We start from the raw sequence: 13913 nt of genomic DNA on the forward strand, positions 1-13913 counted from the left end.
ATTCTGTCCACCCTCAGATCTAAAAAAACTTCTGAGGCTAGAGGGCTGCAAATAAGTTTGGTGATCATCCTTCCTCCAATCATCAAACATACCAAATTGTAGCCCTCTAGTTTCAATAGTCTTTATTTTATCTAAGGTTAAATTCAGTCATAATTGTGCGTCTGTCAACGACATAGGTCAGGCACCACCGGGTCATGGTTAAAGTTTCATGGGCCGTGGCTCATACAATATTATACCAGACCACCGAAAATATATGTATTTTTGATCCCCTTGATTATACGATGTACAGAAAACTCTATTGCGCAATTTTTCACTTGTTTACATAAGGTTATAAACAAGCTTTCATGCAATCATTTCTCTCCTACATTGGAGTTAAGTTCCTCAGGGATGTAAAAAAGGATGGCTTGTTTCAATTTTATTCCTAATAATGCTCTTAATAACACATAATGAAAACATAACAATGAAGCAATTCAAATCAATCTAGGAACTTCAAAACTCAGAAAATGTCTGATTAACATAACACAAGAATTGCAGATCTTATTAGTGTGAGATCCTTGCAGGTTTGCAGGTGTGATGCTTAAGACAGGTGTCCCAGCAGCATTTGGAGCCAGGGTTTTTGCAGTAGCCATCGTGAGCACATAGCTGGAAATATCAAAGAAAAGATTTAATGAGTGCTAAGAACTTCGTTGGCTGTTTCAGCTCATAAGGTTCATTTCTGTTGAAAAGAGAACTTGTTAACATAACGTTTTTAGAAACAATATTTCATCCGAGATGTCTGTAGGTACTTACAGCTGGCCCAGCGGTGACGCCATCACGTGGACAGAATGGCCTGTGCTCGGGACATTTACCTGGATGCTCTGATGGAAACAGATGCAGAAAAATAAATCAGTTCGCTGAAGAGTACTACAGAATTTCTTTTACTACGTCATATTTTCCTTGAAGATCAGGGATTTATTCCAATGTCGAGAAGCGTAAAATGAAACCATCATCGAGTTTGAATGATAAGAAAGAATTCTGTTGATGAATCTCAAAACTGAGGTCTCACCTTCAACCGAGAACTGAGGCCCAGTTCCATCGTTGCAGCAGTATTTGCTGTTGGTGAGGGGGTTTGTTCACCAGTGGACGCAGTCCTTGGGTGGTGGTGGTATGGGTCTGATGGGGCGGACCCCATTGGAGGCGGCCACGGCCACCAAGGCAAATAACAGAACCAGACGGACCTGAATAATGAGGATGACATGTAAGAATTCGCCAACAATATAACAGATTTTTTAAAAGCATCACAGGTGAGAGAAAAGTCTTGCTGACTATCCTTCTTAGCAGTGGAAATAATCTATCTAAACGTATTCCAACTATCTCCCACTTTCTTCCTAACAGATAAATCCTTTTATAAATCAATCGGAACTTTTCTTCATTTTCATTCAAGTATTGATGAAAACTTCTGTACTTTCCTGGTAATCAGACATGTCAAGATCCATAATAACGAAATGAGTTCACACAAAAGTATATATGAAACTATACTTACCATTTTGACAAGAGGACAGTGACCGTAGACTGGAGAGTTTGAACTCGTTCACGTGACGGTTGAAGTCTGTCTTCGGCTGAGCCTCCGCTGCCTTTATACTCTCCAGAAGCGAAGCCGTTTGTTCGTTTGTGCGTTGGTCTTCGAGAATCGCGTCCACGCAGCAGCTACACTGTTACGTTGACGATCATTGTTTTGACTTCAATTCGTGGAACAGCGGTAATGACTGGATTTCTGTTTTCCTATTCTCTCTCTCTCTCTCTCTCTCTCTCTCTCTCTCTCTCTCTCAATACAATCTCTGCAAGCGCTCGGCATCCCATCCCTGTCTATGGCAGATGTATGTTAGGTGGCAAATACAATTATTTTGCCGGGTGATGTTCATAATAAGCAACTTAACCGAGTCTTATGTTGTGTCAAAGTCTGTACACTCAGTTTCTCTGTTGGACATCCATCGCTCATCCACAGTCAGTTGCAAAGCCGTTTTTTCTGCCACTTCCTTATTTGTATGTATATGCTTGGTTGTGTAGCAGGTAATTGTTATTAGTATGCTTTTTTTAAGATAAGAACCTGATAGCTGTCACATATTTTTTTTATACGTATCCCTTCATTTAGTTTTTAATTAAACATATTTTTCTGTCTTTTATATGAGCATTCTGTAAAAATCCTGAAAAAAATATATATAGTGCTATATATATATATATATATAGCTCTTATATAATATATATATATATATATAATATATATATATTTTTTAATTATATATATGATATATATATATATATACTATAATATATAATGGTATGCATACCATAAATGAATGTGCATAATAATAATAATAATAATAATAATAATAATAATAATAATAATAATAATAAATTAATAAATAATAATATAGATATATTATATATATATATTATTATATATATATATATATATATATTATAATAATTTGTATGTTATAGTATGTACCATTTAAATGCGTGCACAATAATAAAATATATAATAATAATAATAAAATAATAATAATAATAATTTATACTATAATAATAATGATAATAATAAAATAATAAAATAATAAAAAAATAAATAATAATAATAATAATAATAATAATAATAATAATAATAATAATAATAATAATAAAGAAATCTTAACAGATGTTATGGTTTTGTATCTAGATTTTTACACGTGGAAAAAAATCACGAAGAGGAGAAGTAATTTTTTATTATATATGCCATAAGTTCTGTGAACTTGCAACTGCTTCTTTAGATGGAAAGTCTTTGAACCATTCCCACTAGAGGGGATCAGATGATAGCAGCTAAGCATTTTATGACATATGGGACTTGTTGGAACCTATTTGTTTTAGTGTGCAAATATATCCAGTATATGTATACACACACACACACACACACACATACATATATATATATATATATATATATATATATATATATATATATATATATATATATATATATATGGACTGGTACAAAAATGTTCTGTTACAACAGAATTCCATCTAATAAAAGGAGCCCATAAAAACACCAAAATATAGAGAGAAAAGTACTATATATCAGAGACTGCTGTCTCCCTCTTCAGGTATATATATGAGAAAAGTTTACAGAAAAGGTTGTATTTATACCAAGAGATCCATCCACAGGTAAGCCAATTTAGCTCACACCTGCTGATAATCTTCCTTTAATCTTCTTAAGCGTTGGTTGAATGAAAATCTCGTCGATCACATCTGAATCCCATGCTCCTTTTGAGATGTTCATTTACCTGGCCTCTCTTTTATTAAGGCCGATTCCATCATTTGACTCTTGTACCGGCAGTAGCTGCTATAAATTATACGTGACAAATTCCAGTTTATTCTATGGTTATGTTCATTTATATGGTTGAAAATAGCTGAGTTCTGTTGTCCATACCTAACTGACCGTTTGTGTGTATTAATCTCTGGGGAAGTGATTTTCCTGTAAATCCGATGTGAGATTGGTCACAGTCCTAGCATGGGATTTCGTAAACCCCGGAGTATTTGGGGGATATCTCTTGTTGTACGTTAATCAGGGATTTGGCTGAGGTATTTGGGTAAGTAAATGCAAAAGGGTTAGATTTTCCGAGGGTCTGAGTCACCGTCTTAATCTCTCAGGTGAGGAATTTTTATTTTATTGTTGGGTGTCTCTATGGTCTTGTCTTGAGGGGGTCGGTAGAAAACTACGTTTGCTTTTGTGAATTGCTTTCTTGATTATATGGTCAGGATACTTTAAAGACGAAAGCTGCTTACAAATTAGTTCAAATTCTTTTTCCAGGAAATCTGGGGAACAAATTTGTAAGGCTCTCAAGAACAGGTTGCTGGCTACACCTATCTTGATAGCAATATCGTGATAGCTAAAGTAGTGAATGTATGAAAGTGAGAACGTTGGTTTTCTGTATATGGTAAATTTGTACTCTGTCGTGTCTCTGATTATTAAAACATCAAGAAAAGGAATTTTGTTGTCGCTTTCTCATTCAACTTTAAATTTGATGCTGGGCACTAATGCATTTCATTTTGAAAAGAATTCATTAAAATTGCCCCACCTATTATCCCAAAATGTAAGAATATCATCTACATATCTCATCCGCAGCATGTTTTTGGGTTTTATTGCATTTATTACTGTAGTTTCAAAGTATTCCATGCCCAGATTGGCTAAAATAGGACTTAAAGGACTACCCATACTACATCCGAATTTTTGCTTATAGAATGATTCCCCAAATGAAAATACATTATCGGATGCACATAATTCAACTGACTTTATTGTTTTGTCAAGCGTCAATGAGAAATGATCTGAATAGGGGGATAATTTTTCCCTCAAAAACTAAAGAACGTCCTGTACTGGTACTTTTTTAAATAGGGAATCTACGTCAAGGCTTAAAAGTTTTATGTTGTGATGTGGTATATGTGCTTCTCTGAATTTGTGACAAAAATCTTCCGAATGTTTAATGTGACTGGGAGAAAAAGTGCCTAAGAACGGGGAAAGGAGGCCAGCTAACCATTTAGAAATTTTGTAATTGAAAGCTCCGGCACATGAAACGATGAGTCTGAATGGAAGATTGTCTTTGTGAGTTTTGGGAAGGCCATAAAAGTAGGAAGTTTAGGATTAATTACTTTAAATTTCTCTAATACTTCAATACTCTTTTTGTCTTGGCCAATTAGTCTTACTTTCCGAAAAAATTCTCTGAGGACGTTTTGAAGGGGATTTTCCGTCAGTTTGTCGTAAGTGTTTGTTTCAGGGAAGGTTCTGTGTTCAGTTACAGTTCTGGAATATGCGACTGGAACCGGGAGCACAACTTGAGGAATTCCAGGAGGATCTGAATGTGCCAAAAACCCGGAAGTCAGATGTTGTGTGTTTATTTTCATTGATGGGGCAGCGGTTGTTCATGTCCTTATAGCCACCTCAGTTGACTTTCAGTGTATGATAGCGCAATTTCCTCCACTTTTGTAATTTGATTATGCAGAAACTCACACATTTCAGGACAAAATTAGAGTAACTTTAAAAACTAATAAAACACTCAAGCTCTCTTAAGAATATCTGACATTGTAAGTTTTCTGCAAAAGCAAATTATTGTGTCGGCTTTGTCTGTCAGTCAGCACTTTATTCTGTCCACCCTCAGATCTAAAAAACTTCTGAGGCTAGAGGGCTGCAAATAAGTTTGGTGATCATCCTCCCTCCAATCATCAAACATACCAAATTATAGCCCTCTAGTTTCAATAGTCTTTATTTTATTTAAGGTTAAACTCAGTCATAATCGTGCGTCTGTCAACGTCATAGGTCAGGCACCACTGGGTCATGGCTAAAGTTTCATGGGCCGTGGCTCATACAATATTATACCAGGACCACCGAAAATATATGTATTTTTGATCGCCTTGATTACACGATGTACAGAAAACTCGATTGTGCAATTTTTTACTTGTTTACATAAGGTTATAAACAAGCTTTCATGAAATCATTTTCTCTCCATCATTGGCGTCAAGTTCCTCAGGGATGTAAAAAAGGACGGCTTGTTTCAATTTTATTCCTAATAATGCTCTTAATAACATACACAATGAAAGCATAACAATGAAGCAATTCAAATCAATCTAGGAACTTCAAAACTCAGAAAATGTCTGATTAACTAAACACAAGAATTGCAGATCTTATTAGTGTGAGATCCTTGCAGGTTTGCAGGTGTGATGCTGAAGACAGGTGTCCCAGCAGCATTTGGAGCCAGGGTTTTTGCAGTAGCCATCGTGAGCACATAGCTGGAAATATCAAAGAAAAGATTTAATGAGTGCTAAGAACTTCGTTGGCTGTTTCAGCTCATAACGTTCATTTCAGTTGAAAGGAGAATTTGTTGATATAACGTTTTTAGAAACAATATTTCATCCGAGATGTCTGGAGGTACTTACAGCTGGCCCAGCGGTGACACCATCACGTGGACAGAATGGCCTGTGCTCGGGACATTTACCTGGGTGCTCTGATGGGAACAGATGCAGAAAAATAAATCAGTTCGCTGGAGAATACTACAGAATTTCTTTTTCAATGTCATATTTTCCTTATCAGGGATTTATTCCAATGTCGAGAAGCGTAAAATGAAACACCATCGAGTTTTAAGGATAAGAAATGATTCTGTTAATTAATCTTAAAACTGAAGTCTCACCTTCAACCGAGAACTGAGGCCCAGTTCCATCGTTGCAGCAGTATTTGCTGTTGGTGAGGGGGTTTGTGCACCAGTGGACGCAGTCCTTGGGTGGTGGTGGTATGGGTCTGATAGGGCGGATCCCATTGGAGGCGGCCACGGCCACCAAGGCAAATAACAGAACCAGACGGACCTGAATAATGAGGATGACATGTAAGAATTCGCCAACAATATAACAGATTCTTTAAAAGCATCACAGGTGAGAAAAAGTCTTGCTAACTATCTTTCTTAGCAGTGGAAATAATCTATCTAAACGTATTCCAACTATCTCCCACTTTCTTCCTAACAGATAAATCCTTTTAAAAATAGGTCGGACCTTTTCTTCATTTTCATTCAAGTAATGTACTTTCCCGGTAATCAGACATGTCAAGATCCATAAACAACGACATGAGTTCACACATAAAAGTTCATATGCAAATATACTTACCATTTCGACAAGAGGACAGTGACCGTAGACTGGAGAGTTTGAACTCGTTCAAGTGACGGTTGAAGTCTGTCTTCGGCTGAGCCTCCACTGCCTTAATTAATACTCTCCACCAGCGAAGCCGTTTTTGTTCGTTTGTGCGTTGGTCTTCAAGAATCGAGTCCACGCAGCATCTACACTGTTACGTTGACGATCATTATTTTGACTTCAATTCGAGGAACGGCGTTAATGACTGGATTTCTGTGTTCCTATTCTCTCTCCTCTCTCTCTCTCTCTCTCTCTCTCTTTCTCTCTCTCTCTCTCAATGCAATCTCTGCTCTTTCGGTAAGCATTCGGCATCCTATCCCTGTTTATGGTAGATGCTTATGTTAGGTGTCAAATACAATTACTCAGCCGGGTGATGTTCATAATAAGCAACTTAACCAAGTCTTATGCTGTGTCAAAGTCTGTAGGTACACTCAGTCTCTCTGTTGGACATCCATCGCTCATCCATAATCAGTTGCAAAGCCGTTTTTTCTGCCACTTCCTTATTTGTATGTATTTGCTTGGTTATATAGCAGGTAATTGTTATTAGTATGCTTTTTAAGATTAGAACCTGACATAGCTGTACCATATTTGTTTTTTAATACGTATCCTTCCATTCAGTTTTTAATTAAAACATATTCTTTTGTTTTTTTATATGAGCATTTTATCCTTAAAAAGTCTATATATAGTATATATATATATATCATATATATATATGTTTATAATATATATATATATATATATATATATATATATATATGATGTTTTATATATATATATATATATATATATATATATATATTTATATATATTATATATATAATGTATGTATGTATAATTGGTATATACCATTTAAAATGCGCGCACAATAATAATAATAAATAATATAATAATAATAATAATAATAATAATAATAATAATAATAATAATAATAATAATAATAATAATAATATAATATATAATAATATATAATAATAATAAAATAAGAAATCTTAACGGATGGTATGGATTTGGATCTAGATTTTTACACGTGGAAAATACCCTGAGAGGAGAAGTCATTTTTAATAATATATGCCATAAGTTCTCTGAACTTGCTTCTGTTCCTATAGATGAAAGGTCATTGAACCATTCCCATAAGAGGGGCTCAGCTGATAGCAGCTAAGCGTTTATGACCTATGGAACTTGAAATATATCCAGTAATATATAAAACATATATTATATATATATATATATAATATATATATAAATTATTATATGTGTGTGTGTGTGTGTGTATGTATATATAATTGGTATATACCATTTAAATGCGCGCACAATAATAATAATAATAATAATAATAATAATAATAATAATAATAATAATAAAGAAATCTTAACGGATGGTATGGTTTTGGATCTAGATTTTTTACACGTGGAAAATACACTGAGAGGAGAAGTCATTTTTAATAATATATGCCATAAGTTCTCTGAACTTGCAACTGCTCCTTTAGAAGAAATATATTTGAACCATTCCCGTATAAGAGGGGCTCAGCTGATAGCAGCTAGCATTTTATGACCCATGGACTTGTTGGCAACCCTTTGTTTTAGTGTGCAAATTTTATATATGTAAAAAACATATATATATATATATATATATCCTATATAGCTATATATATATATATATATATATTTATATATATATATATATCTATATATATATATATATATATATATATATATATATATATATATATATATTTATATATATATTATATATATATATATATATATATATAGTCATATATATATAATATATATATATATTATTATATATATATATATATATATATATATAATATATAAATATATATATATATCATATATCTAGGATAATATATATATACATATAGATAGATAGAAGATCGATAGATTGATAGATATACACACACATATATATATACCTATGTATATATTATATATATTATATATATATATATATATATATATATATATATATATATATATATATATATAATATATTATATATATATATATATATATATATATATATATATATATATATATATATATATATATATATATATATATATATATAGTTATAGTATGCATATATATTCTGGATATATATGCATACTAAAACTAAGTTCTACCAACAAGTCCCATAGGTCATCAAATGATTACCTGCTATCAGCTGAATCACTTAAGAGAATGGCTCAAAGATATTTCATCTAAAAAAAAGCAGTTGCAACTTAAAAAGAACTTATGGTATAAATTATTATAAATTACATTTCCTTACAGTGATTTTTCTACGTGTAAAAATTTCGATCCTAAAACATAGAATCCGTTAATACTTTAATATTATTTGTTATTATTATTATTATTATTGTTGTTGTTGTTGTTGTTGTTGTTGTTGTTGTTGTTGTTGCTGCTGTTTTTGTTGTGGATGCATTTTAATGGTACATGCCAAGTATATATAGATTTATGTAGACTTTTTCAGGAACTCTCTGACCGTAGGTAGTCGGTTTAGTCTTGGCCTGGACCTCGGTGGCCGCGAGTTCGATTCTCGGCCATTCCATTGAGGTGTGAGAGATGCATACTTCTGGTGATAGAAGTTCACTCTCGACGTGGTTCGGAAGTCACGTAAAGCCGTTGGTCCCGTTGCTGAAACCACTGGTTCCATGCAACGTGAAAACACCATACAAACAAATAAACAAACAAACAGACTACTGTTATAAGGTAAGAAAACGATTCTCAGAGTAAAGACTCTTCTTTTACCACTCTATATCAGGCGGGAGAAGAATCCTTTCTGAAAAGGAGCATTCTCTCTCTCTCTCTCTCTCTCTCTCTCTCTCTCTCTCTAGGATATTTCTGAAAAGGAAATCAACTGTAGGCTCATTTCGGTTTCACATCATGAAGGTATCCATTGTAACAATTTTAGATCAAAGCAATGCAATGGGACTTTTAGAATGGTGTCAGCTCTGATGATGATTCGTGTAAACACTCTCCTATGAATGAAACAAATGCGCATCTATACACAATTGCTTTTATTATTATTATTATTATTTTAGAAGTTTTGGATTCATTTCGTCAGACATACTCGCTTTACTGGGAAAGAGAAATTAAATATGTTAAAGTAATAAAAAAAATCATTGAATGTGTAAAAATAAAAACACAAGACAATGTAGAAATGATAAACAGAAAAATTATTAGCCGCGAATTTGAAGGGTTGTCCTATTGAGTGTATGTATGCTGAGATGTCATTTACCGCTTGAAAAAAAATGACTGACAACCACAAATAAATTTTTTGTTACCCCAATCAGTTTCATGTGGTATTGAATGTATATTTGTATGTGTATACATACATATATATATATATTTATTATATATATATATATTAATATATATGTGTGTGTGTGTGTGTGTGTGTGTGTGTGTGCGCATATATATACGTATATATATATATATATATATATATATATATATATATATATATATATATATATATATATATATATCTATATATATAGATATATCTATATATATAGATATATATATATAGATATATCTATATATATAGATATATATATTATATATAGTATAATTATATATTAATATATATATATATAAATATCAAGATTTATTTATTTTGCATATTCATGATTCCTTCGTTCGTATCTCTGTACTCCGTTGACAAGCTTCTGTATGTGGGTGTTTATTTTTTTTGCACTTCAATCATTTTTATCAATGGAGTTGATGAAGATGAGACGGCGGTGTCCATCTTTATGGCCGCTACGTTTACTGAGAACGGAAAAGTCCAGCCTTGAAAATGTCTAATTTACAATCTCTATCACTTGTTTGTTTATGGAAAGTATTACCTTGCACAAACATGGCACCCATGACAATGAAGGCAAAGAGATTGAGTTATAGGTAAAAGAATACACGAAGGTTTAATTTCCTTTTTATTCATACCAAACATTTTCATAAAATTTGAAAAATATATAAATGGGAACAAATGTTAATTCTCATGTAACGACATTCTTCATAAAGCGTAAAAATGCATATTTGTGAAGACAAACATTAATTTTCATAACACGACATTCTTCCTAAAACGTAAATAAAGCGCGTAGGAAAATCAATAAGTAATAAGTTGAAGGATCCATCAAGCAAATGAAATCCGGGAGGGAAGGAGTTGTAGTCTTCTATCCGCTTTTAGAAGATCCTTGATTCTTCGAATACCTGTCGCAGGCCTAAATGAAGATCGCTGGCTTGCAAGTGTGGTGCTTCAGACAAGTGTCCCAACAGCACTTGGATTCAAAATTGGCACAGTAACCGTCGTGGGCACATAACTGAAAAGAAAAGGAAAAAAAATGACGGTACTTTTTGGACTAATCATTGTATTGATTACTGGAGAAAGTGGCTTACAATTCATTATTCATAAGATATACAAAGTGTCCATAAAGTCCCAGTACCATTTGACAAGTATTCATTGTTTGTTATGGTACTGAGACTTTACTTTCAATAACATTTCCATTAATACTTACAGCAGGTCCTGCGGTGACGCCATCACGTGGACAGAATGGCCTGTGCTCAGGGCATAAACCTGAATGCTCTAGTGAAAATAGACGAAGAACTTATTAAAACAAAAATCAAAACTGATAGACAATTAATTTTTCCATAAAACAACAGCTTAGCGTCCCATGAAATTCATCCTGAAATATATCTGGAAACTGAAAATCTAGAATCCACCCCCATATATAAAAGCATAGCGTAAGGTCAGTGTCATATATTGGGGAATCAAGGAAAGAAAGGATTCTGTTGATTAATCTCAAAACTTAAGTCTTACCTTCAACCGAGAACTGAGGCCCCGTTCCATCGTTGCAGCAATATTTGCTGTTGGTGAGGGGGTTTGTGCACCAGTGGACGCAGTCCTTGGGTGGCGGTGTGACTGGCTGGATGGTCAAGGCAGCCGACATGGCTACCAATGCTAAGAAGATGACAAGACGGACCTGTAAGATTATAAAGTAAAGGTAAAAAAAGAGGCAAACGGGTCATGAAATATTTTTTTGATGTTGAGTTGAATTTAGCTGAATATAAAATTTAAGCTAAAGGCTAAGCTCTGGGACCTATGAGGTCATTCAGCGCTAAAATGGAAATTTACAGTAAAAGGTTTGAAAGGTGTAACGGGAGGAAAACCTCAAAGCAGTTGTTGCACTATGAATCAATTGTTAGGAGAGGGTGGACAGTAAGACGAAGAAAGAGTATGTGAATGGAGGTACAGTAAAAGGAACGAAAGTGGTTACAGCTAGGGCCTAAGGCACGCTGCAGAAAACCTTAAGTAATGCCTACAGTAACACTTTCTCCGTTATTTGTACAGATTATGAGCTGTTTGTTTGTTTGTTTTTTAGCATTAATCATACCTGCCTTGTCCTACCGGTATAGAACTCTATATACACATTAAAAAAATCATTAAAAGACATCACAATTTCTGAATACAGAATAAGCCCTCACCATTTCGGAAGACAGGAGGAGCACTGTGGATGGTGGGACTCGTTCAGGTGGAGGAGATCTGTGAGCAGCTTACAGTCTTCTTGTCTTATATAGTGTCCAAACAGCAGCTGCTTCATCTGCGTTCATAGACGAGTATTACTTGGAAGCTGGCCATGCGTCTGCTTTCATTTCATGGAACTGCAATTGTTGTTGGAACTTTCTCTCTCTCTCTCTCTCTCTCTCTCTCTCTCTCTTGACTTCTTTTCCTTTTTCCTTCCACGTTCATTCGGTATAGATGAACACTAAAAAAAATCCTTTTCCTTGCACAAGTGTTAAGCGCCTCAGTGGGGTGATTGGTATGGTCTTGGCCTGCCACCTCGGTGGCCGCGAGTTCGATTCTCGGGCATTCCATTGAGGGGGTCAGAGATGTGTATTTCTGGTGATAGAAGTTCACCGTCGACGTGGTTCGGAAGTCACGTAAAGCCGTTGGTCCCGTTGCTGAATAACCACTGGTTCCATGCAACGTAAAAACACCTTACAAACAAACAAACCTCTACAACTTCCAGGGCCACTTCTGTGCAAGTCATAGGGTAGTTTTAACATAAACAAACCAACCTCTTTGTTCAGCAGAGAACAAGAAGTCAGTTTCATGGTTACACCCCTTGGCTTCGCCTCATCAGAGGATAAAAGGCCTCTGATACTGGGCACTATGGCATTGATTCACTTCAATCACTAATTCCTTTTCCCAGGTTGTTCCGTAATTTGCGTGAAAAGAAACGTATGGTTCTGTGTCAATAACTATAATAGTGAAGTGCAATCTGTGATTAGTTATTTACTCTCTTTTTGTGTTTGAATTCAACGCTTAGATTTGCCACTGGCTACCTTGAGGTTTCTGGAAGGTAGGTAACGTCCCTACTTTTTTTCTCTATTATGATAAAAAATAACAATATTTGCATATACAATATCATATACAATCAGTCAACATTGCTATCATTTGGAAAATTCTATGATCATATGCGTATACGCAAAAGAATTGTAATGACGTTTAAGTATTACAATTATATACAAAATCATCCTTATTAGAGTAAGGAAGTACCGAGGTCTGAAGAGCTGGCAAGGACTCGCTGCCTCAAAGCTCTCTCATAGATTACTTAATTAATTAACGAGTATTCTATTAATGATAAACGTTTCACGTACTGTTTCACTATCATAAAGGAGTTCGCATGTAAAAAATCTTTCAGCACGTTCACCACTATGGGAACTTTTTCTTAATTCCATAAGTGTTAAAATTGAGAGCAATTTTTACGTTGGCAAAAATGCTGTAAACATTTACCTTTTTGAAACATCCACTTTAAAACTATAATGGCTACACAGACACGTACAGTACTTAGAAAGTTTATCACCATTACCCCGGAGAATAACCAGTATGCCAGGTGAGGTTCTTATGTCATCAACTTTCCATGATGTGCCTTGGGCGCTCTTTCAGGAAAACAGACATCTCACTAATCGTACTTTCGGAAGGAAACGTAGGAACAGCCTCGCATGGAAGGACAATTCAGATCAATTTGAAATAGTTTAGTTCCTGGGATTGAATGTTTTGCAAGACCCCGGTCAATTTTTCCAAGATGGCGGGTGACTAAAAGACTTTTGTTTTAATTCTGAATTATGATTCTAAATGTCATTTGTTAATTAACCTTTAAGTTTGATTGTTAGTGAAATATTAACAAATATGACCACACGCCGTGTTTT

General features: G+C 34.2%; 3 protein-coding genes across 3 annotated transcripts; all 3 read right to left on the reverse strand.

Moving 5' to 3' along the window:
* Positions 1–422: 422 nt before the first annotated feature.
* Positions 423–4911, reverse strand: LOC135201952 (uncharacterized). Its single transcript, XM_064231232.1, has 5 exons — positions 4714–4911; positions 1523–1686; positions 1046–1217; positions 790–857; positions 423–642 (listed from the first exon to the last, which is right to left on the reverse strand). Exons 1-5 carry the CDS (start codon positions 4909–4911, stop codon positions 471–473), a joined length of 774 nt encoding a protein of 257 aa, XP_064087302.1. The 3' UTR covers positions 423–470.
* A 640-nt stretch (positions 4912–5551) lies between these two features.
* LOC135202208 (uncharacterized) lies at positions 5552–6758 on the reverse strand. Its single transcript, XM_064231465.1, has 4 exons — positions 6658–6758; positions 6192–6363; positions 5941–6008; positions 5552–5793 (listed from the first exon to the last, which is right to left on the reverse strand). Exons 1-4 carry the CDS (start codon positions 6658–6660, stop codon positions 5692–5694), a joined length of 345 nt encoding a protein of 114 aa, XP_064087535.1. The 5' UTR covers positions 6661–6758; the 3' UTR covers positions 5552–5691.
* Positions 6759–10628: 3870 nt separating this feature from the next.
* On the reverse strand, positions 10629–12241 carry LOC135202211 (uncharacterized). Its single transcript, XM_064231467.1, has 4 exons — positions 12186–12241; positions 11521–11683; positions 11219–11286; positions 10629–11023 (listed from the first exon to the last, which is right to left on the reverse strand). Exons 1-4 carry the CDS (start codon positions 12186–12188, stop codon positions 10925–10927), a joined length of 333 nt encoding a protein of 110 aa, XP_064087537.1. The 5' UTR covers positions 12189–12241; the 3' UTR covers positions 10629–10924.
* Positions 12242–13913: the final 1672 nt, after the last annotated feature.

Source organism: Macrobrachium nipponense, chromosome 30, assembly GCF_015104395.2.
Source record: "Macrobrachium nipponense isolate FS-2020 chromosome 30, ASM1510439v2, whole genome shotgun sequence".
NCBI classification, from domain to species: domain Eukaryota; kingdom Metazoa; phylum Arthropoda; class Malacostraca; order Decapoda; family Palaemonidae; genus Macrobrachium; species Macrobrachium nipponense.